Consider the following 25332-nt stretch of genomic DNA (forward strand, 5'->3'; position numbering starts at 1 on the left):
TGCAAGCACGTACTTGTGTGCGTACTTACAAGTATATATGTACGAGTATATCTATTCAGTTCCCGCAGCTTGTCGCAAATGTCCTTGCCCTACTGCGTTCATGGCGTCGATGGTCGATTGACACTTTAAGTGTAATTTAGTTGGAGTTTTTGCCATCACATTTTGTGTAATAAGATTTCCCATTAAGGGATGTTGGCCTCATGAGCACTAGTCTACGCAAGTGTCGCACATTTTTGATTGTCATCTATTTGGCAATGGCCTGAAACTAATATTCCGCGTATTTGTTGCACGCAGCTTACAATTTATATATTATATTAATTTAGTATCAATTGAAGAAATGCGTTGTAATGAAACAATGCTCATAATTGGTCGCACTTTTATTTAAATAGGATTGAATTTTTCATATACAGCTTTTTCCCAAAGTGTAGGTAGAAATGGAATAAAAAGTGAGTGAGGTTTTAACGAAATTCTTTGGTTTATCTGCAGCGGTGATATACAAATTTGTTCAGAAGTCTAATTTTTAATGATTCTGCTACAAGAAAAAGTTTAGCGAGATCAAACTGTACTGTTCAATAAAAAATAACAACTAAATTTTAATTTTTCCGGTCAAATATTATGCCTAAAATTTGACTTGCATTTTATCGGTCAAATATTAAAACTTTACTTTTATTTTTTTTATCAAAAATAGCAGTTTTCTTGTTTATATCAATATATATATACCTATATATATACATATAATTGGCGCTTACACTCTTTATAAGGTGTTTGGTCCTCTTTGTGGTGAGCGCCTTGATGTTGTTCTACAAATGGAGGGTTTTACAGCTTAAGCCGACACCGAAAGGCAGATAGTTTTTTATAAAGAGATTTTTCATGGCGAAATACACTTGGAGGTTTGCCATTCACATAACAATACATCATGTTTTAATAATAATAATAAAAAAATACTAAATATTTATTAAAAACTACTCCGGAATAAATTCCATTTTTCCCAATTTTTACCGATTTTACGTATTTTAATTTTATTTTTGCGTTTAAAATAGGAATGAAATTTTACCTTTTATGTTTGATAAGGGTAAAGATTTGACTTTTATGTTCGATGGAAAAAGGAAAGTCAGATTTTGAATTATATATTAAATCACAAAATAAAAATCAAATTTAAGATTTAGTTTTTGTCCAAGCAAAAAAAAAAAATAAAAAATGAAATTTTAACTTTCATTACGTCCTCTGTTTACTACAATAGTAAGAATATACTTGTACATAAATCGTCAGCAATCAGCCCACAAGCTCAAAAGATTGCAAAAACTTAATAATGGAGGTTAATTATTGAACAATCTTTAGAATGGATCACCCCACTTTATATGGTGTTCATTGATTTCCAGAAGGCTTTTGATACCATCAAGCGCACTGCCATATGGTCTTCCCTAGGATGAAAAGGAGTTCCTACAAAAATTGTGCAGAATATAAAGGCACTCCACTGTACTGCAGAGCTAACAGTTCTCCACAATGGCGCCACAAGCACTCCATTTAGAACAACATCCGGCGTGAAAGAGGGCTGCCCACTGACGACACTTCTTTCCCCGGTCACACATGATGAAGTGATGCAGCATGTTGAAAAAAAGGAGACAAGGCATCACTTGGACGCTATCCCGCCAACTGCATGACCTCGACTATGCTGACGATATTTGCCTGCTTTCAGGTCAAGATAGATTTTCTAGTCATCGCTGCACGAAACGTTGGTCTGAAAATAAAAAGCAAGAAAACGGTAGCAATGCGAATCAAGAATACAAATCCCAACAATATTGTAATCGTGGCATAATTTCAAGTAATATAATAGTGGAGCTGAAGAAGACGCAGAAAACCGTCTGCGTAAAGCTAGATCAGCTTTTGGACGGCTACAACCAATTTGGAAAAATATACCAATCTCGCAGAAAACTAAAACAAGAGTATTCAACGCATGCGGAAAATCCACACTTTTATATGGCAGTGAAACGTGGCTGGTGTCGAGAAGCATTACGCAGAAACTACAACGCTTCACAAATAAATGTGTTCGGATAATATGTAAAGTTTTTTGGCAAGATCCAATCGAAAAGGTGATAAGTGGTCGTAAAAGGGGATGGATCGGGCACACTCTCAGAAAAGACAGGGGAAGCAAGAGCAGAACTGCATTGGGATGAAACCCACACGGACGTCCCGGTCCTCCACGAAATACTTGGAGGCGTTCAAACCTTCGTGAACTAGAAATAGTTAACCAAACATGGGATGTCGTAAAGAGAAGAGCGGTTAACAGAATAAGATTAAAATGTTTTGTTGAAGCCCTATGCACCCACGGGAAATAATAAAGGAATAAAAAACAAAGTGGGCCTATGACTATACTTTATCAAGGAAAACTCTAGAAAAAGAGTTAAAATTTATTGACAATAAATTTTAAATTGGAAGATTTTTTTTTGTTTATGCCTATGATATGTTATAGCCTTTGAGACTCCTTCTCTCGAAATACCTCATTTAAAAGGTATATTTTTAATTTTTTGAGTTTTATAGTTTAATCGTTAAATTTTGTATAGTTTATACATTTGTGAACATGAAATGATGTGTTGAAAATTAAAAATAGAGCGTTTAAAAAAAAAAATTTTTTTTTAAATTAATAAAAAAAACATTTTGCTTGAAAAGTTATGAGTATAATTAAATTGAACTACTATCTGCCTCTTAGGCCTTTGAAACAATATCCCTTTTATACAAATCGGGCTAGAAAATGTGGACTTATATGATATATGGTTTCAGAACATTTTGTTAGAGATTTTTTCCATCAATTGTGAAAAAAATTTAAAAATGTGTTCAATCTCATTTCTGTCAATTCGAGCATGAACAGTGCACGAGATTCTGATATTTTGACTCACTATTAGCCAAGAGTATTTGCTTTGAATGCGAACCATATTTGTGTCAAAAGATTATCTCTATATGGCACACAAGTAATGAAGCTGACGAAATATGCGTGGCCTGAAATGTTTGCTAGTCGTAAAGTCTCTAAAAATGGCGTCTTTAATTTTCGTAGATGCTATGATGCAAAAGTTCTAGATTTATATTTAATCCCAAAGATACATATATATATTTATGTATATGCGTATATACGGCAACTCACAGACTTCATTAATAACATCTTATATATAAAATAAAGTCAACTTTTTGTGTGTGTTCGCTAACCGGCCGTGTCTTTGCACCGAATTAAACCAAACTTACACACATTGTTAAGTAGGTATTGAAGATGGTTTACGCATAGTTTGGATGCCTATTGGTGGATAGGGCTCGAGATATAGGTCAAAACGTGGAACCGGGTAACCTTCGGATGTGTATGTACAATATGGGTATCAAATGGAAGCTGTTGGTGAATGCTTTAGTTCAGAGTATTTTTCATGCCGCTCCGTGGCGAGGGTCTCGAGATAGAGAGAGCAACACGTGGACCCTAGAATGTGTTTGTACAATATGTATATTAAATGGAAGCTGTTGGTGAATGCTTTAGTTCAGAGTATTTTTCGTGCCGCTCCGTGACTAGGGTCTCCAGATAGAGACCAAAACGTGGACCCCAGAATGTGTTTGTACAATATGGATATCAAATTGAAGCTGTTGGTGAATGCTTTAGTACAGAGTATTTTTCACGCCGCTCCGTGACTAGGGTCTCGAGATAGAGAGCAACACGTGGACCCTAGAATGTGTTTGTACAATATGGATATCAAATTGAAGCTGTTGGTGAATGCTTTAGTTCAGAGTATTTTTCGTGCCGCTCCGTGACTAGGGTCTCGAGATAGAGACCAAAATGTGGACCCGGGTAACCTTTGGTTGTGTATGTACAATATGGGTATCAAATGAAAGCTGTTGACAAGTGCTTTAATACGGGGTAATTTTCATACCTATTGATGACTAGGGTCTCGAAATATATGCCAAACTTTTTGTGTGTGTTCGCTAACCGGCCGTGTCTTTGCACCGAATTAAACCAAACTTACACACATTGTTAAGAAGACATTGAAGGTGGTTTCCGTATAGGGTTTGGTTTAATTCGGTTTTTAATGAACAAATGCTTTAGTTCAGAGTATTTTTCATGCCGCTCCGTGACTAGGGTCTCGAGATAGAGACCAAAACGTGGTATGAGTAAAGAAATAAATAATGTGAGAATAAAGACATACATAATATGAAAACCATATCTTTTCTGTTCTAAACCATATCTATTCTATTTTAGTGTGCCCAGCGAAGCGGGCCGGGTTTGCTAGTCTTTTATAAAAATGTTCAGCAAGAATTCAGTTATCGAATTTAAAAGTAGAACTCGTTGAATTTTCGAACTCAGCGACCGATTTTACTTATCAATTGGATACTCTAGTTCCTGTTCCTTTTTTTGTTTTTGTAAACTATTGTTATCCTTTTAGTGTGCGCAAATCTCCACAAATCTCTACATACCAATCACATGTCAATGCCAATAAATTACTCGCTATACAAACAAAATCTCATCCAATAAAGGCAATGCTAAAAAGCGTCTTACTGCCATACTGTCTGTCACCTATGGCCAACATGCAACACATTGCAATGCAACAAATGTTACACATAAATCACTCAATATAGTGGCATCAGGCGTTCATTTACCTTCTTTCTGTTTATTGCTGTTTTTTTTTATAAATATTTCATTTTATTTTTAGTTCTTTCATTTCGTATACACACTCGCTACGCTAAATATTAAAATGCGTCTACACTTAGAATCGCGTGCACACAGCGCCCTAGTCTGCTGAGTGAATAGGGATGTTGTGAAAGCATCGCTCGTTGACCATATGCACAGTAGGGTGCGTCACTCTCCATATAAGAAAAAAAGCAAAAAAGAGAAACTGTACTGGTTTACCATCAGATCTATAAAACTTATTATATTTAAAGAATTTCCACAAATAATTTCGAAAAAATATTAAAATTTACGTGAGCTGAACAGGTTTGAAAGTACTTCCAAAACGCTCATTGTTTTGATTCCGTTGAAAACAGTTTTTAAAAATTTTAAATTTAAAATATAAAAATTATACAACAAATGCAAAATAAGATACTCCGTATAATATCAAAAGCAGAGTGGTATATACTAAATGATAATATCCATCGAGAACTTAAAGTAAAAACAGTCCATGAAGAAATACGCAACAACAGCTTAAGACACACAAACCGACTACTAGAACATTCTAACAGGGAAATTCGGCAACTTCCATTAAAAGAGGAAACCGAGACGAGGAGGCTTAAGCGCAAACGACCAACTGACCTGCAGATGTAAATGGTGTCACAATTTTATGAATAAATATATAATTAATTAGTTAATTTTTTTTTTTAAATAAATGTATATAGTGATATTGGCTTCTAAATACTGTTGAAACCCAAAAAGAAAGAAAAATTGTAAATATTTTAAGTTGAAATAGAAACAATAACAAAAAATGTTGTGTAGACTTTTAAGCTCCATCATCTGAGGTAATTTTTGTACTAAATATTTATATTGGTATACGTATAATATTTAGAAACTAATTTTATTTATAAATATCGGGATTTCTAGAGGTATTTTCAAATCGGTTCTTCTTCTTAATTTGCGCGATAACCGCTTACGCGGTTTTGGCCGAGTTTAACTGGCGCCAATTGGACACACCAAGTGAAGCCAAGTCCTTCTCCACCTGATCTTTCCAACGCAGAGAAGGCCTTCCTCTTCCTCTGCTACCACCAGCTGGTACCGCATCGAATACTTTCAAAGCCGGAGCGTTAGGAGCGTTAGTATCCATTCGGACGACATGACCCAGCCAACGTAGCCGCTGGATCTTTATTCGCTGCGCTATCTCTATGTCGTCGTAAAGCTCATACAGCTCACCGTTCCATCGTCTGCGATATTCGCCGTTACCAACGTCCAAAAATCTTACGCAGAATCTTTCTCTCGCGTACTCCAATCGTCGCTTCATCGGCTGTTGTCATCGTCCACGCTTCTGCGTCATACGTTAGGCCAGGTGTAATGAGAGCTTGTAGAGTGTTAGTTTTGTTCATCGAGAAAGGACTTTACCACTCAATTGCCTACTTAGTCCAAAGTGGCACTAGAGATATTCTCCGTTGGACTTCAAGGCTGACATTGTTAATGCTGGTTCCTTGATAAACGATTAATACTTTATCTAAATATTTGCAGTAAATAATAGCCTGAATGGTTTCTAGAGTTTCTAATGCCTTCTTAGAAAATGTCTTGTAACACCTATTAAAATAATACTTTTATATTGGAGATGACTTAAAGCATTCCTTCTTCCCTCTCTCTCTCTCTCTCTTTCTAGACTTCCATCCAATTCGGACGACAGTTTTGATGAAGACTCAGATGAGGTTATCGTCCCACCACACTGCCACATAACCGTGCGTTGTACACGCGAAATCGCCGGTTTCAATGGACTTGGCGAGGTTGTGCGACGTCTCGACTTTCGGACTTCACTGCGCAATCACAAACGTTTCCACTATATTTGTGCACTTCTGCGATTGTTGGTTTCCCACAAGGGTATTGTCAATTTGTCGGGAAGTGCGCAACGCGTGCTGATGCAAATTGTTGAAGATGTGGCCACACATGGTAAGCAAAATAAAAATACATACAGACACATGCACATATATGTGCATATATAGAGTGTGGATTAGTGACAATCGAAAGAGTATGCAACCAAATATGGCACCTATTTCCGCTAACCAAATGAATTAGTGAGGCTTCTATTCACCTATAGCTGCTATGTACAGTTGTTGTAACACTTTTGCTCAAACTAGTTTGCGCAAACAATTTATGAGTTTTTAATTGTCGCTAATTTTATTATGTTTTCGAAATTTCCTACACTGGTAATGCCTCTTTATTTGCTCTTGCTAAACTAATAATGGACCATTCACTTCACAACATCACCGGTGTACGTGCGAATATCATAAAAACCGGTAACTCGTACAATATCGCCTCGTTCAACAATCAACCAACCAACCAACGAACTGACTGACCATTCGCCATTTACCATTTTTTGCCGTTTCGCTTATCAGTCAATGACAGCCAACAGCATTTGAATGTGTTGCGTGGCCTGGTCATACAGCTGCAAGATATCGTCTCGCAGGAGAGCCAAAAGTGTTGGGGGAAACCATTGGGCAGCACCAATCTCTGGCAAGAGCACATCGAGACTATAAAACGAATACAAACCGTTGCTAGTCAAATCGAAATTAAAGAGGTGAGTTTTACTATTGTATATTTTCAGCTGAATGCTGTTTGTGTGGTATTTGTACTGTATTTGTATATGGGAAGCATGACAAAACTTGTAGATGGTACACGGAAAATAGAGTTTTATTTGGTTTTAAATTTTTTGCCGCTTGCACCCACGGAGTGTGAAAATTGAGTTTAGCGGAAGTGCAGCAGGAAATCGATGTTGCATTTTTAAAAGCAATCTTTAGCTATGATTAACCATTTGATTGACTTCATTCAGGGAAAGAAAAATAATGGGATAGGGATATTCACACCTATTTCGTTATGGTAGCAGGCATTCGATATATTTTTAACTGGTTAATTTTGTGTAAAGTGGACAACTAAAAAAATTGTTTTTCGAAATTCCTTCATATTCTGCGTGCTTCTGACAGGGTGAACCCAATAAATTTTTTTTATGTTTGTTTGCAGAACTTTGTTACGTAGCACAAATTAGCGCAATATTTGCCAAGTAGGGAGATTTTCAATAATAATGTATACAAATTAACTTAAGAAATGCACCCACTCGATTTCTTGAAGGACCAAAACTTCGCCATTTGATCTCGTGAATGTTTAACCAAAAACTTGAATTTGGAATCCCACCGTTTTCTTTCTCTTTCCCAATCAACACGAGTCCGTATGACGGTTGGCGGATATTACTTTTGACATTTGTCAAGTAGACAGATGTGAAATTTTACACGTTAAAACAACTCGTTAAAATTATTGAAACTTATTATGAAAATGGGCGATCTTTAAGAACAACATATCGCAAAATTCGTAATTTTTGTTTTGTAGAAAGTGAATAGAAATCTTCCCAATGAGGTTGGTAATTCAAAGGCTGGTGAAAAAATTTCAAGAAACTGGTTCTGTTGAGAATAAAGAAAGGACTGCCCGACCAAAGACTGAGAATATTGTTGCTGTGACGCAAAGTGTTGCTTAACAACCTTTAACATCGATACCTTGATGTTCTCAACAATTAGGTATTCTTGAATTGACCGATTGGCGGATTTTACCTGTAAAGGTGCTTATGGCGGACATTTGAATTTTTTTAATCCACTTTATTGCGATTTGTTTTTTAAACATTAAGCAATATTTTTACATAACGCCATTTCATTCATTTAAGAGAAAAAAAGGATATTTTTGATGATAAATATGAAAATAACTTAGACTAATTTATTAACATATGAGGTCTCTTGTAGATTTTCTCTTGAGTCTGGTGATGGTTGTGGAATTTGCAACTATTCCTGTGTCACAGAGGGTTTGAGTGCGATTGGAGTCGTGAGTTGTGGCATATTTTCTTATTTCTTCAATTAAGAAGTTTTACGATTTAGCGCAAAAGTGATTTGGGAAAATTGTGGCTTGTTTGGCTCAATGCGCCACTCTTTCAATCAGTGAGTTATTTTATCAAGTACTAGAGTTTTTGGGTGTCCACATGGGGGTGGGAGTCAATTGTGAGTACGGCAGTGCATCCGCGAAGATTCTAACTATTGTTTCTTCAGAAGCTGGTGCCACAATACTCCCCTGGGGTACACCAGCTGAACTTTTGCTTAATTCAGACTGTTCTTTGCCTTGTTGACAAAGAAATATCGGTTTGCGCGGTAGGTCTTAATAGATATAAGATAATTATAACAAATAATAGTTTATTGATAAGGTGTCTTTTATTTTATAGAGAATGTCATCATGTCAAACGCGGTCAAAATCTTCAGATGTATCCAAAAAAGCCGCTGGATAATATTTTTATGAGTCTACGGACATGTTCAATAGTACTGTGTTTTTTTCTAAAACCGGTTTGGTAATTTAGGATTATATTTCGTTCTTCAATTATAGACATCATTTCTATGAGGAAAGAGGATTTCCTTACTTTAGAGGCAATAGGCTATAGGCTGATGGGCCTATATGATTCGTCTTGATCAGTGGTTTTTCCTGGTTTGAGGATCATTTTTACTTGAGTTACTTTCCATTGAGATGAAACAAAACCAGGTAATGAAATAGAATTATATATGTAGGTAAGGAAAGTGAGTCTTTCTTCTGAGAGTTGTTTCAGTACTTCTTCTTTTTTCAAGCTTTTTTTGGGAAGCCATTGTAATTTAGGAGCACGTAAAGGTCAAAATAAAGTTTTCCATCGATGAGAATTATTTTTTTTTTAATTAGTAAAAAAGTTAATGAAAAACAAAATTGGATGATTAATTTTGCACCACCTTGTACTTGCCGATCTAAACTCTAATGTATTGTTATGAAATTCCAAATTGTTTTTTTTTTTCAATTAACCCGTTGACTACATAAATATGAATTTCTGTTTTCCAGCCCGGCCCAGAAATACGTCCAAAATTGCATGACTTACCCGAGGAATGCATACGTGAGATTATTTTACGCATAGCCGATCATAAGGACCTCGAAGTGAGTATAAAGTAAATATAAAATACAAACTACACCCAACTCAACACTTTTGTCTCGCATTCGTTTAGGCCTCCGCCAACGCTTGGCAAACTATGGCCACTCTGGTCTCAGAACAACGCATTTGGCGCGAACTTTGTCGCTTTCACTTCAAACAATATCAAATAAATTTAATACTCGATCTTAACAATCTCAAACTAATGAACGAGGTAAAGGACTGGAAAAAAATGTATCATCAATTGAGACGCACCTACGGCGTTAATGATGACTATCAATATGCCGAAGTGCTGGAACTGTGTCGCATATGTTCCTGTTTATTTTGGCCATCGGAAGGCCATCCATGTATTGCCGATGAAATGCCCGACTATAAACAGCGGTTGGAAGATGCGGCGGGTGGTGGCCAATTGGTGGTGGCACAACCAGTGCCACCGGCACAATTTCTAAAATATTTCTCTTTGTAAATAGGGTTCTAAGACACTAAAAGAGGGAAGGAGGGAAGCGAGGGATAAAAGTATTTAGGGCATTGGTTTTGTTGACGATGTAAATGATAATTATGTGGTATATATTTTGAAGGCAGCTGGATAACTGGTGCGCTATGATGATTGAGCTATGCGCCATCCGCATGTGTATATTTATGGATAAAAAGAAACTGCTTAGCATAGAAACAGAAAAAAAATGAAATAAAATATTTAAGTGCGTAAAATTTATTAAACAAGGCAACAAATTGTAGTGATAAATTGAAAAAAAAAAAATATATATATATATATATGAAACCTATTATAAATTCATCTACTTAGTGAAGGCTTCAGCAAATTGTGAATTTTTTAACGATTTTCTTCATATATTTTATACAACAATTTCGTGAATGAATTTTTTTTTTTTTTTAGTTTCGTAAGCTCGCTAGAAATTATAGAACGTTGACTTGGCTGAATTATTCCTACATTTTAGACTATAAATGAAAAGTATGCATTACAACAATAAAAACAAAATACACGTTTTAATAATAAATTTTGTGTTTAACTTTCACTTTATATTATTTTAAACTCAAAATTATTATGAAAATAGGTTTGAAGAAAAAATTCATTAATATAATTACATTAAAATTACTTTTAAAGCAGCATATTATGATTTTTTTCCTTTACGGGTAATATTTTAGTATTTTGAACAGAGTACAGGTGGTTGCTTTCCGTTTTATGTTTTGTTTTTTTTTTACATTGTTTAATTTAATCGTTTTGAAATATAGTGAAGAACCTATACCATCCGGAAAAAAAGGATAGGACTTATTTTTGATTTTTATATTTTTCCCAATGTAATATTTTTGTTTTTTGTTTTACGGGTACATTTTTTTTGTTTTTATATACGTATTATCTGTTTTTTAATTTTGTATATTTATTTGGTCCTATATACTTTTTGTCTTTTTAAAGATTTTTTGATTATTTTTTATTTGGTTTTGCAATACTTTATTTTTGGTTTTGTAACTTTTTTGTTTTTTATTTTTGTTTGTTTTTCTTTTTGGCTTTTTTATATTTTGACCAACGCAATTTTATTTTATATTATTTGAAATGTACAATGTACATTTTTTCCTATTGATTTTGTAAATTTTGTTGTATTTGATTAACATTTTTTCTTTGAAATATAGTGAAGAATCCACACCATTCGGAAAAAATATAATTTATTTTTCATTTTTATATTTTTCCAATTCAATATTTCTGTTTTTTGCTTTGCAGGTAATTTTTTTTTTTCTTTTTATATATTTCTCAATATTGGTATTTTCTGTTTTTTTTTTATTTATTTTTTATATTTATTTGGTCCTATATATTTCTCCTACGATGTATAACTTTTTTGTCTTTTTATTTTCATTATTTTTGATTTGTTTTTGCAATACTTTATTATTGGTTTTGCACTTTTTTTTTATTTTTTAGTTTTTCATATTTTTTGTAATGTACAATGGATGTATTTTTTTTTTTATTGATTTTTGAAATTTTGTTGGTCTGGGATATAATATTTGCCCTGGGTATATAATTTGTATCATTTAATTTACGTTTTTCTTTGTTTTTGGGGAAGGGAGTATAGTCGAAAAATTCTTTTCTTGATTTATAATATTTTATATTTATTAATATTTTTCGTTTTATGTATATATATATTTTTTTTTGTAGAATACCATTTTGTTTTTGGCTTTGTTGAAATAGCTATACTTTTTCTATTTTCCCATGCACAAAACCTATGTTTTTCTTTTTTGATTTTGTAATTTTTCCACCCATTGTAATGTTTTTTTGTTTTTTTTTTTTGGTTTAGGTTTTGTTGAAATAACTTTGTGGACTTACAATATTTTTTTATTCTTTTTTTAGTTTTTACCCATATTTTCGTCTGCCTTCTATTCTGATTTTGTAAATTTTTTAGGTCTTGTCTACTTTGCATTAACGAATGAAGAACCCATCCTTAGGCAAATCAAACGCAGAAAGTGGCGATGGATAGGTCACACGTTGAGAAAACCACCTGATAGCATCACGAGAATGGCACTGGACCGGAACCCGCAAGGGAGCAGAGGTCGCGGTCAACCAAAAAAAACACTTGAAGAAGGTCGATATTGCGCGAAATTTTTTTAATTTTTAATTATGCATATTTTTTACTTATATTTTTTGTTACTTGTTTTTTATTCTTTAATATTTTTTGGTTTCTTTTTCCCCCAATGCGTAATATATTATATATATTTATATTTATATTTATATTTATATTCTACATACATATATATTTTTTTTTATAGTAAATAAAAGCATATTTTTTAATTCTCTAATATTTTTGGTTTGTATGTTTTACAGAATTTAAATTTCTTTTCATTTCGTAAATTTTGTTTTTATATATTGTATTTTTTTTAATGCATTAATTTTTTTTTGGGGGGGGTTTTATTTTTGACGTTGTTTTTTTGGGATTTTGTTGAAATAAATTTTTGTTTGATTTTCGAATATTTTTTGGATTGCATATTTTTCCCAAAGCAATACTTTGTTTTTATACATTAGTTTTTTCCAATATTTTCTTTAGTTTTGAAAATTTTCCTCAATTGGGAAGCATTGGTCAAAAAATTCTCAAGCAGTAATCAACTGAGAAAGAATGGGTTTATGGTAGATTCTGAAACATTTTACTTTAAAATTACATGCGAATTGACTTTCAAAATTCAAAACTTTAATAAATATTACTGGCAACAAGATTTCAAAAAAATTAAAATTTATTTATAGCTATAATTTTTAAGTTATTTACAAAATTAGTAAAAAATAGCTTTAAAAAAATTTCACTAAGTCTTTTCATTTAAGGTTTTCAAAATTCTGGTGGTACAACCTGAGCTATATTTGTTTTTTTAAGTAAAAAATAGCTTTACAAAAATTTCACTTTAACTCTTTTCATTTAAGGTTTTCAAAAAATCTAGTGGTATGATTTATGCTCTTTTTGTTAGATCCTGAGCTATATTTTTTTAATAAACTTAAAAAAAGTAGCAGTTCAAATATATCACTAAACACCCAATATTTTTGTTGATATATTTGGTTTATATGCCCCCATTTACACAGAGAGACTTATGGAAGAGAGACATTGAAATTCTCCTTTGATGTTTCATGCGCGGTCACACGGGCAAAATTGTTTTCCGCAGCAGTTGTTGCTTTTGGCGTTTACTTCTTTAAGTTTGACAATACGAATAAGAAGCAGAGATTATCTCTATGTGACACACAAATAATGAAGCTAACGAAATATTCGTCGCCTGAAAATTTTGCTTGTCGTAAGATCTCCTGAAATGGTGTCTTTAATTTGCGTAGATCAGTTAAAAGTTCTACATTTATATTTCATCCCAAATGTACGTTATCTGTAAGAAGTACAAAAACCCTCTCTCTCTTCACCGTCTGTCTTCTCCAACGAACAATATGTTATCCTTCCATCCTGATCTTTGTTTTTTTTTTTTTGATTATGACATATATTTCTCGAAGAAATGAAATAAAACTGCCACAAAAGATTCACAGTTTCCATTTCTTGCAAATAAGTTGATTTTACAGCAAAAAAAAATGACTGCTTATTATTGAAATTACACATTTTTTTTAATTATTTCACTTTAAATAAAACTGCCTGAAGTTATGATAACCTCACAAATAGCTCCAAAATTTGAAAAATAATACTTAGTTCTTTCAGTTGTAGGTATTTTAGAATGCACCTTAAAAGCAAAGAATATTCCAAAAATATTGTCATTCAATTTTTGCAGCCAGACAAGGGGTTATATACGGTTAGAAGGCTGAAAAAAGCGAAGTTTCCAGAATATTTTCTGAAAAAACCTTTAAAATTTATTGATCTAAAAATTTGAACACATATTATGTTATCTTTTAACTGTATTTTAAGACTTGGTTGGTTGGTTGGTTTAAGTGGTGATTCTTCCAGAATCCAGCTAGCACTTCCGCACCTTTTTGTTGCCACATCCTCGTTAGCAACTTGTTTACCAGTTATTTACAGCATGACTATATCCAGTCTGTTCGGTTCAGGAACCTTATCAGGTTGTTGACATCTAAGCCAGACAGCTGTTCCAGACTCTCGAACAGCGGTTTACCCAGGGTTAATATTCTGTACTTCCATAGAGCAGGGCATTCGCAGAGGAAATGGAAGATTGTTTCCTTTTTCTCCGATTGTTTACAACTGTGACAATATGTGTTGTGAGGGATGCCCATTTTGGCTGCTTGTTCTCCCACAGACCAAAAGCCAGTTATGACTGCCGTTAATCTCCAGGCATCCCGCCGTTTCATATTTATCAATGTTGAAGATTTCTTAAGGTTGTAGGTGGGCCATAACGTTCTTCTAATTTTGCATTTTGTCTGCTCCCTCCATCTACAATCCGCGATTCGGAGGTATTTTAGGGAAATTACACTCTTGACTGCACCTAGTGGTGTGAATACCGATTCTGCAAGAGCGTTATTCATGGCAGATCCCCTTCTTGCCAGTTCATACGCTTTTTCATTACCTTCGATGCTCCGATCTCCCGGGACCCAGATTAAGGTAACTTTATGGTTTTCGCTCAAGGTGGTGAGGCTATTCTTGCTTTGCTCCACAACTTTAGAGGTTGTTGTAGCTGAATCCAGTGCCTGGATTGCAGCTTGGCTATCCGAAAGAATAGCGATATTACCCTTAAAAAAGGGATCTGCGATTAGTAGCCTACAAGCTTCCCCAATTACCAGTACTTCCGCCTGAAAGACACTGCAAACATTAGGGAGACGCACAGATCTTTCAATTTTAAGTTAATGAGAATATATACCAGCTCCAACACCACAATCCATTTTACTGCATCTGTATAGACTGTACTGTCGAGCTTGTTTAATGAGAATCCCTTATTCCATTCTTTCCGAGATGGAAAGAGATTGACAAAATTTCTACTGAATGTCACTGTCGGGACAATGTAGTCAGTCCTCTTCGAGGTATACTGGGCTTGTCGCAGTAATAGGCTGGCATGACCATGAGCTTTTTCCTTACAGCGACCCGCTTCATTTAGCCTAAATGCACTCATTGTTGCCATCTTCTTGATATGTAGATCTACCGGAATAACGTGTATCAGAGCGTTCAAGGCCTCCCTAGGACATGGTCTGATCACACCGACTGTTATTGCACAGGCTGATCTTTGTATTCTGCTAAGTAATTTGATGTTGTATTCTCTCTCTAGAGCTTTCCACCAAACTACCGAGCCATACGTTAAAATTGGTCGTATAACCGCCTTATACAACCATAAGGTATACTTGGATTGAAGACCCCATCTTCTTCCCAGCATACGTTTACAGGCATATAAAGCGATTTCTGCTTTCTTTACCCATTTTAAGACTTAGTATTAGTAAAAATATTTATTTGGAAAAGGGCTACAGCTGATCTCCGGGAGCTCCTCTCAGAGAAGATGTTTTGCGGTGACCACTATATCTCTGAACAGGATCCTCTGAAATTAAACAACCAAACAGATTTCGTTAATGTAATATTAAATCTGGTAATTAATCGAAGGAATAAACAAAATACCTTTTTGGCAAAATGGCGGTTTCTAAAAAAAATCGAGTTTTGGCCAAAATTTCGGCCTTAAATTGTTTATAAAATAAAAAAATATTTATCGGTGAGAAAAATCTTCGATTAATTACTAAAAAATATATTTAAAAAGCTAGTGTTAAAATTTGGCTACACCAACCATTTTCGAGTAATTTTGGTCACCGATTTTGAAAACTCCATTTTGGGGAAACCGCGCTGCCTTTCCGGCCTTGTACTTTCAAGCACTCTGAAACGCCTTTTCAAATTTGCGTGTAACTTCGCAAACATTCACCGGAACGATATTAAATTTTCTATGTGTATTCTTAAATATTTGTACATTAAGAAAAAAATAATAATAAAAAATCGATTTTTTGAAAATTCTAACTGTATATAACCCCACAATTCAACCTAAATTACAATTTTTATAAGCCAAACTAAAACTATCTGCTTTTTTACTTGTCAAATACATACATGTAAATACACCAGTTATTTTTTCTAACCCAGACAACAACTCAACAATTTTGAAACTAAAAAAACTCTAAGAAATGTGATTTAGATAAAATTGAACAAATAAAAAAGAATTTACGAAAAACAACTCTTAAGCTAATGCTAATGTTATCGCAAACGAAAACTGAAAAATATAATGTAACTAACAGGAAATAAAAATAAATAAGAAAAAGAAAATAAGTTAAACTGCATAAAAAATTGACGTACATACATACAACCCTACCGTAAATGATGAGCTACAAAAAACGTATTTTGAGAATTTCCAAAACAAAGCTGAGAATTGTTCTTTCATACAAAATATACTTATACATGCATACAAACACACCTGTGCGCAAAAAAATAAATGCATACACACATATATGACTATATTTACAAGCATTAGAGCGTAGTAAGAAATTGATGGTATCATTAAAAAAAAAAAAAAACAATATACGGCATTCATATTGAAATTTTCAAAGCAATAAAAAGGCTGAATGTAGTTTTCTTTGCAAATGAGAATTTGTTTGATCTTATTCCACAATGTCGCAGCACTTCTCCAGTCGATGGAAAATATTTGGAGTGAGAAATTATGCGCCATTTAATTTTTTTTTAGTTTATCATTTCTTTTTTTGTGAAAAAGAAATCCATTATTTTCTCGGTAGATGGTTGTAGTAATCGAAATCTCGTAAAGTATTGATCAAACACTTGAAAGTTTATGTTCGTTGACAAGATGACATTTCACACTAACAAAATTCTTTTCCTGTTTTTTTGTTGGTTCTGTGGAGGAATAAAACCCCACATATATTTATATAATAAACTTAACACGCGTTATTTCTTATGAAATTCAAGAGTGCTAAGATAAAGTTTATAACTTAAAAGGAACTCTCATTTGTTATCTTGCAGTTGCAAGACCGTTTCTCGAATAATCTCTTTGTTAGAATGAATGAACCTCGTTAAATTGAATTGTGAATAAAATGAATAATGAAATCAGTGCGATCACAACGATAGACCTATGCCTATGTGTTCCCGTCCGATACTTTTATTTGTGTGTTCCCACACTTCCATTCAGTTGTGAGTTACAGGGCGTAAGCAATGGAAGTTAAAAAGAAAATTCGGGAAATTTTAAAGTTTTTCTTAGATGAAGGTGAAAAGGCAAAAATGCAAGTCAGGCCCCTGAAATTGTGAATGATGTTCATGGTGCCGTTGCTGTAATAGCTAATTTCGCGCAATTTTGGTTTCTTCTATTCCGTTCAGGAATTTTTGATGTTAAAGAAATGTCGATAAAATCAAAGAAACTATCGAAACTGACCTCAAAAATAATGAATTTCTTTTTCCCCAAACTAATGTACAAAAGCAAGTTATAAATACTACAATTAAAAAAAAACTACAATATTTTTCAGCAAAGCATTTCTAGCAAATCAAAAAATAAAAGAAATAAGAAATATTTAGAAAACACAACAAATTTCAAAAAGTTTAGCAATTTAAGCTTGATTTACTGAATTCTTATTTGTAAAAAGCGACAAACAATTAGATTTAAGTAAGTACGGGACGACTAACGAAAGCTCAGTGGAATGAATTGAAAAAACGATACAATTTAATTTTCTTTATTTTTCGTCTTCCCATATAACCATTTATTTCATACCATTAATTATATACCATTGATTTCAATAAATGTTTCTAATCTGTAAATCCACTGTTGAAAACAATTCTCAAAATCGTATCTCCTTTGCAATTCGTGGACCTCCATCAATTTTCCGCTTAACCAGAGCCACAACTTTTGTTAGTCCCTCTGTATATGAGTACGTAGTATTGTAAAGGTATCAGTACTCAGTGGCATCCGCCACGCATAAGTCTGTTCAGGCGACCTCAGCTTTTTTGGCTCCAAGTTAGGGCCAGCAGTGCTTTAAAGGCTTTTATATCGTCAACGAATATTTTGAAATTGGTTTAAGAATTCCTATAATCTCCTCGATAGCACACCGCTGATTTGTACAAGATTGAGAAATAAGACAAAGTGCACGAAATAATAATATAATCTCAGCCAGAACTTAGTGAATCACGTCCAGGCATGCATGCCTCGCTAGTTCTCATTAGATGATTAGAAAGTTAGATCAGCTCCTTTAGTGAACACTCGAGTAGCGAAGAACATACTGAAGCTCTCATAACATCAAATATATAGCTCATTTAAAGTCTGCGAAGTCTGCTGAGTCTGCAGCTCCTACTTACCCAGCTACTCAAGGATAATATCACAAAAGTCAAAAAAATTGAAAGAAAGTTCAAAATTGAACTGAGCGACAAGGTAAACTGGAGTACACCTGAATTTGAAAGTAAACTCCAAGAGAAATCCCTTAACTAATATACAGATGGCTCGAAGACACCAGTAGGCATAGGCGCTGGAATATATGATTCCAGGCGTTCTGTGCCAATGGGTAGGTTTCCAAGCATCTCCCAAGCGAAGGTGGAAGCCACCTGTCTATGTGTATAAATAAATTTAGACAAGAATCCCCGGAATGAAAGAATTGCCATTCCGAGCGAGAGTCAGGTGGCACTCAAGTCATCTTGAGTGGTTACAACCCCTCCACTCGCCCTTCCTTGCTATGGGACAACACACCATTTTAGCAGTGATGAGCCAAGGCTAAGAAAGGTTGGCTGTCATCATATTATGGGGCTACGCCAAGCGAAATCCTTGTTGAGCGGCTACAATCAAAAGAGGTTTAGGAAACTCATAACCCTCCATAAGGATAAACTGAGAATTCTCATGTTCATTCGCACAGACCTTTGCAGACTGCGCAGTCATCTGCACAGGATTTTGATTTAGTCCACTGACTCTTGTCGTTTCTGCGACCAATCCCCTAAGACTCCAATGCACCTTTTCCTGGAATGCAGCACTTAAGCGCGTAGAAGCTAGAGACATATCGACCAATTGCAGTCGGCAGAAAGGCATAAACGCTTAGCTCAACCAAGCTGTATCTTAAGTTTAATAAGAGGGCTGGGCTTGGATGAGGTACTTTGATGAGTAGAAGGTACAAAAAACCATGAAGACGAATTGTAAACCTCCAATCAAATCTAGCTATCTAAGGATAGCACTCCCTGTAAGGCGCCACGGTGGCCGAAAGGCTTGGTGTGTGGCTACCGTTCGAAAGAGCACAGGTTGGAAATCACTAGTTCAAAACACCAATTTTTTCTACTGGCAGCCGCACCTCGGCAGTCAGTGGCAAACCTCTGATTGCGTTTTTGCCATGAAAAAGCTCCCCATAAAAAATATCTGCCATTTGGAGGCAGCATAAAATTCTAGGTTCGTCCATTCCATGCAGAAAATATCAAGCCGCACACCACAAATAAGAGAGGGTCCTCGTCTGAGCATTCTCATGGCTTGTCCCAGACCGTCCGAAGAGGCTCCTGTATGAAGACTTAGAGAATTTAACAATGAAAATTGCGTATTTACAGTAATTTGAGTATCATTTGGTGAGAAATAAGATGGACTATTAAATTTGTGACAATTCCGAATAATATAAATTTAAACGTAAAAGTTCTTAAAACTATAAATTACATATTAAACACGAGTAAAAAATATTTAATTTAAACCATGCCTGGAATGCTTAACTAATTTTTGTAAATTTGAAGCCGTTTTCGCATATTTTATTCTGTTAAAATTTTAATATGCATACATACATATTTGTATATTGCATACACATACATACATACATATACAGATAATGCAAAAAAGAGCAGAGAATAAAATTATATTTGAATGTTTAATGAGTAATTTTATGGGTTGTGGGTTTTTGTGGTAAACAAACTGGAATTTAATTCGGCTTAGATTCGCAACAAAATGGCAACCAAGAATATGCCGCTTCTCTTCTAATTTCCTCTTGAACTCGCATGAGGCCCGCAATCATCAGTTGTACTGTATCGAATGCTGAAACGTTCAACTATATCGATGTCTCCGTAAAGTTCAAGCTCAAGCTCAACTCACTGCTCATCGTTTCAAAATTAGTGACATTCTGAAGGGTTCATAAAATCAACATCCCCGACGTATACTCATTAAGAAGGCAACCTTTCTTAACATTTCAATAATTTATGCCAGCGGCAAGAGATGAGCCAATGCCCTTCGCACTACGCGAAAGTTTTATATGATATTTCTTGTTGCTTCTGTAGCCGCAAGTTACACCTAAACTGTTTAATTGATTGTCCTCTCTGGTTGATTTCATCATCTGTTATTAGACTGCTCGAATACAACCGGCAATTGAGAAGGTGGGTGGGGTCTTGCACTAGCTCCCCGTAGGATGATAAATGGTGATCTGATTGGAAGTACCTTTTGCAATAGGGTTATTTTGACAGATCACGCGTGACTACTATCAAATTAAATACATAATTTTTTTCAGTATTCATTGACATTTTATCATGGAAAGGCTTTCGCTCCAACAACATTTACAAATCGTAAAATTGTATTACGAAAATCGACGCTTTGTGAAAAGAGTTCATCGCGCGCTAAGGCCAACTTATAGCGATGATACCCATTTTTGGCTTTATAGTTACGTCAATAACCAAATTGCCGTATATGGGATGAAGAGCAACCCGAAACCATTCAATAACAGCTATTACATTCGTTAAAAACAACCGCTTGTTGCGGCCTATGGGCATAAGGAATCTTTGGCCCATATTTCTTCAAAGACGAGGCTGGCGACAATGTAACAGTGAATGGCGAACGCTTTCGCGCCATGATAAACGACTTTTTGATGCTGGCAATCAAAGCCCGCGATCGCACGACATTTGATTCTAACAAGACGACGCTACTTCCCATACAGCCCTTGAAACAATGGATTTACTGCGTCGTCGTTTTGGGTGAGCAATTTCTCTCTCGCCTCAGATCCGGTCAATTGGCCACCTAGATCATGTGATGTCAAACCTTTGGAGTTTTATTCGTGGCGGTATGTAAAGTATAAATGTTTTATGGATAAACCAGCTTCGATTGAGACATTGGACGGCAATATTACCAAAGTTATTAACAAGATACCGACCAAAGTCCTCGAGCCAGCAATTCAAAATTGGTGGTTACGGATGGCCGAATTGCAACACAGTTGACGCCTATATTTGCAAGGTATTTTCTTTAAAAAAATAAATAAATGTAACTCTACACAAAAATAATAAAGATTGCCCAATCAATTTGAACTGTCGTTGTTTTATTTCAATTGAATATCCGATACCCCTAAATTGATCACCTTTCTTTGGACACAAAAACTCTTTAGGTCGAAGTGCAAATCATCTTTTAGCTCTACTTTTGGATCCAGTATACTGCAATGCATTCAACCATAACATCCATAGTTGCGAGCAGAGTTGTCCCTCGTGGTGAGGTCGTCCTAACTATTCGATGGCTGACAGTCGTCCATCGAGATGACATTGTTGGTACAAGACTCGCATCACTGCACTCCAGAACTCATTTTGATTCGAAGGAAATAAAATATCACCGCTCTGCTTTCTAATGATTTTCTAATCTCAGTCGTTGCCGAGAGTCATTTCGGTGATGTTCCAAATAGGATATCATTAGAACAGTCGAGCTATCATTTGACCCCTGGTGTTGAACGAAGCACTGCTATCTCTCACTGAGAGATATGATTTAAAATTTCGCTCATTTACGGTACGGAATTTAAATGGATATTTTCTATGGACCACCACACAAAGGCGACGTATTTCACAACAAATCGACCTGTAACTTTGTTTGTTTTATGCAGGACACATCCATAACAGGCATAGGGAGTCCTATGGCCAGACGACAGATAGTTTCATTTCCGCTCAATTAAGAATTGCGAAAAATCTTAAGTTAAGTATTCATCATTACTAAAAAGCCTTTGATGCTTCGGACCGACGTCGAGGTGACATCATAAGGGCACATTTGATACGTTTCTGCCCTTGGCCAAATAATCATTTCAATTTTTCAAAATATGAACTCAAAAGAAGCCTTTTCACAGGTTTTAAAACTTAAGATGTGACATTGCCTGCCGTAATCAGAAAGTATTTCGGAAGTCTGATTTACCTATTCATCGATTTTCAACTCACACTTTCTACTTACATATTTACATATACTCAATTTTGGTCCCTACCGAATGCCAAAAAAAAGTCACTACTGATTTGTACTCAAATTTTTTCCAAAATTTTTTAGTTTTTTTCACCCGCCAGCAATAGAATATATTTTGGCATAATTTTTTTATACAAATCACCGCATCTCCAAGACCATTTTCCTACTCTCTAAACCAAGTCATCCTCTTGGGCTGTTGCAATGTATCATAATCAATATATCTATTCGCGTGAGCGTCGTCGCTTTGGACGCCAGCCTTTATTAAGCGATCGTACGCAGCTCATGCTCAGCATTCAGCCCAGTCAACGTAGTCGCACATCCTATATTCTACGTAATCCAATGAATCGCAGCACGCAGTTGAGTGATCAAATGGCTTATAGTTGGGTGGAGACGGAGAATGTCACTTATGCGGAGCACGGCATGTATCACTATGAAGGTGGATGGCCCCGCGAAGTTAATATAAACGATGAAGAGTCGACGTTGCGATACCGCAAGAAGATCGAACGCGAAGATAATTGGGGAATTCAAGTTACTCATATAATACATTCGTCAATGGATGTGGCGGCGCAAAATAGTGCTATAAATATCTATCAGGAGTTTTTCGTTGATCTACCACCTGAATTGGGCAAAGACATACGCATGCCGTTCGAGGCGCGCCAATGTAATATATTTCATGATCCGCAAATACCTGCACGGCCGATCACCATTTTAGACTGGATGCCGAGCGAGTTGAAGAAATTTTTATCACAACCCACCAACTTCAAACCGCTTCCGCCGGTACAAAAGCCTTCCAAAAATGTGAAAGCTACAGATGACGATAAGTTAAATCGTAATTCCTTCTATGTTTGGAATCAAATTAATGCTCTGCACCCAGAGGTAGTGCTCGAGTCGACAGAGCCAGTACGTTGTGCACATTTCTGTCCACGTGACGATTTATTTATAGCAGCCGGCTTGGAGTCAGGCATAGTGGGACTTTGGGATGCTCGTAATGGCGGAAACGCACTGAAAGTTTCTCCATTGGAAGGTGCACATCGTTCGGCAGCAGCTGCTTTATGTTGGGTGCATTCCAAATCGAATTCTGAATTTTACACCGGTTCATATGATGGTTCAGTGAAATATTGGGATGGACGCAATCTGGATGCGCCATTACAAGAAATTTTGATAGATCCTTTGCCAACCGATGAGCAGAAGCGTGAGCGAGCACATGGAGTTACAGTGTTGGAGTTTGAGTATACCATACCGGTTCGTTATATTATTGCCAGCGATCAGGGTTACGTATTTATTGGCAATCGTAAAGGTATGATGCCGACCGAAGTGTTGCTTTCTAACTATCGCCTCTTCTCGGGGCCGATACGCACCATTGAACGCAATCCGTTCTTTGTGAAGAATTTCCTAATTGCCGCAGATTGGTGTGTAAAAATCTGGGCAGAGGAGTGTAAAGGTGCACCCACGACCCTACTAATGAAGAAAAAGCATGAAATGTTGTGTGGCACTTGGAGCCCAACTCGTTGCTCGCTTTTTGTTACGGGTGATGCAAAAGGAGAAGTGGACTTTTGGGACATTTTGTTGCATCAACGAAAACCGATATTCACATTGAAGTTAAAATGCGCCATAAGGTATGTGAAATTTCGAGCAGATGGCAAATATTTAGCGGTGGGGTTGGAAAATGGTGATATACAACTTTTCGAATTGGATACAGCTTTGAAGCAGAGCGCGGCTAAGGATAAAGCTTTGTTAATGGCGGTAAGTGAGGCATCATCAAAACATCATTGTTAAAAGGTGGGAGGGAGGAGAAAGAAGAATAAAAAATTTACCAAACTAGTCTAGAGCTCCAAACTCGTAGCTGTGTATACCGGGCACTGGACGATCGGCACACACGCGGAAAAGCTAGGGTTACCATCTAACCCCCATTGCAGAAGTTGTGGGGACCTTTCAGAGAAGAATACTGTTGAACACTTTCTCTGTAAATGTTCTGGCTTGGCAGCTAGACGATTAAGGTCACTGTGCGCTCCTTTCTTCGACAGTCTGGCGCAGTGCGCCAACCTAAATCCAATCAATCTTCTCCATTATATCAATAGCTCTGGCTGACTGTAGATATCTGCCTGTTGGCGGTCTCATAATGGTATCAGAACGGCGCTTCAGTGCTACTTCAGGAGTGCCAGACTGGTACGTCAACCATTTCACCTACCTACTTAGTCTAGAGCTGCTTAAATTTTTGTATTGTAGGAAGCTATTCAACTTCGGCCAGCGCTTTGATATTCCAGTCGCATATTTTGGTGGTTGAATTTAGTCAAAACAGGGCAGTTAATTTGGTCTAAACAGTCTTCACTTTATACAACGAAATAACAACAGAATTTATTTCCTTTAATTTTGAATTTAATTCATTTCAATCCATCTCAATTTTAGCTTTTCGAGCGCGAGCTACTGCGCTCCAAATTGTTGGAAGGCCGTGTTGAAGAAATTAAGCTTAAACGTAAAACGTCCATGTATGAAGCCGAGCAAGCCAAACTCCGTGAAGCTGAATTAGAGTTGCTAGAACAACTTGATCCCGAAGATCCAGATCAGTTTTTGCAGATTATCGAAAATGACACGGAATTCAAGGACATGTTGAAAATGTTCAGGGACGGTATATTCGATATAGATAAGAAGAGACAAGAACGTCAATTTGTAATGGAGCGTACTATTTTCGAGAATGTCGAGAAACCACTAAGCGAAGCTGCCTTAGCGACACTCACTGCAGAAGAGAATGCCCTCCAAGCTTCTGGTGGACTAGCTGGTGCTGCTGGTAAAGACATTGCTACTGCAGTTGATGGTACTGCAGTTTTTGGAGCTCCCACTCAAACAAAAGAAGCAGCAGCTACTGCTTCAAAAATAAAGGTCTTGAAACGTATGGCAGATGATTAATATAATTAAGCTTCTGGTGGACTAGCTGGTGCTGCGGGTAAAGACGGTGCTACTGCAGTTTTTGGAGATGGTACTGCAGTTTTTGGAGCCCCCCCTCAAACAAAAGAAGCAGCAGCTACTGCTTTAAAAATAAAGGTCTTGAAACGTATGGCAGATGATTAATATAAATATTTTGTAACATTTTTTCGTTGTATCAACTCATATTTTATTTACTTGTATG

The 25332-nt window shown here is 35.8% G+C and overlaps 2 protein-coding genes across 4 annotated transcripts in view; both read left to right on the forward strand.

Annotated features, from left to right (window-relative positions):
• LOC128860092 (F-box only protein 32) overlaps positions 1–10745 on the forward strand; it is a 40905-nt gene extending 30160 nt beyond the window's left edge. For all 3 annotated transcript variants that reach the window (XM_054097345.1, XM_054097346.1, XM_054097347.1), the window contains 4 exons: positions 6312–6595; positions 7042–7223; positions 9536–9628; positions 9697–10745. In XM_054097345.1, coding sequence (XP_053953320.1) covers positions 6312–6595; positions 7042–7223; positions 9536–9628; positions 9697–10086 — 949 coding nt within the window. In that variant the 3' untranslated portion in view covers positions 10087–10745. The remainder of the gene's footprint in view (positions 1–6311; positions 6596–7041; positions 7224–9535; positions 9629–9696) is intronic.
• Positions 10746–22250: 11505 nt separating this feature from the next.
• LOC128860093 (dynein intermediate chain 3, ciliary) lies at positions 22251–25294 on the forward strand. The gene is made up of 2 exons (XM_054097348.1): positions 22251–23951; positions 24615–25294. The coding sequence occupies exons 1-2, from the start codon at positions 22410–22412 to the stop codon at positions 25110–25112; spliced, it is 2040 nt and encodes a 679-aa protein (XP_053953323.1). The 5' UTR covers positions 22251–22409; the 3' UTR covers positions 25113–25294.
• The last annotated feature ends 38 nt before the right edge of the window (positions 25295–25332 follow it).

The sequence above is a fragment of the Anastrepha ludens genome, chromosome 4 (assembly GCF_028408465.1).
Source record: "Anastrepha ludens isolate Willacy chromosome 4, idAnaLude1.1, whole genome shotgun sequence".
NCBI classification, from domain to species: Eukaryota; Metazoa; Arthropoda; class Insecta; order Diptera; family Tephritidae; genus Anastrepha; species Anastrepha ludens.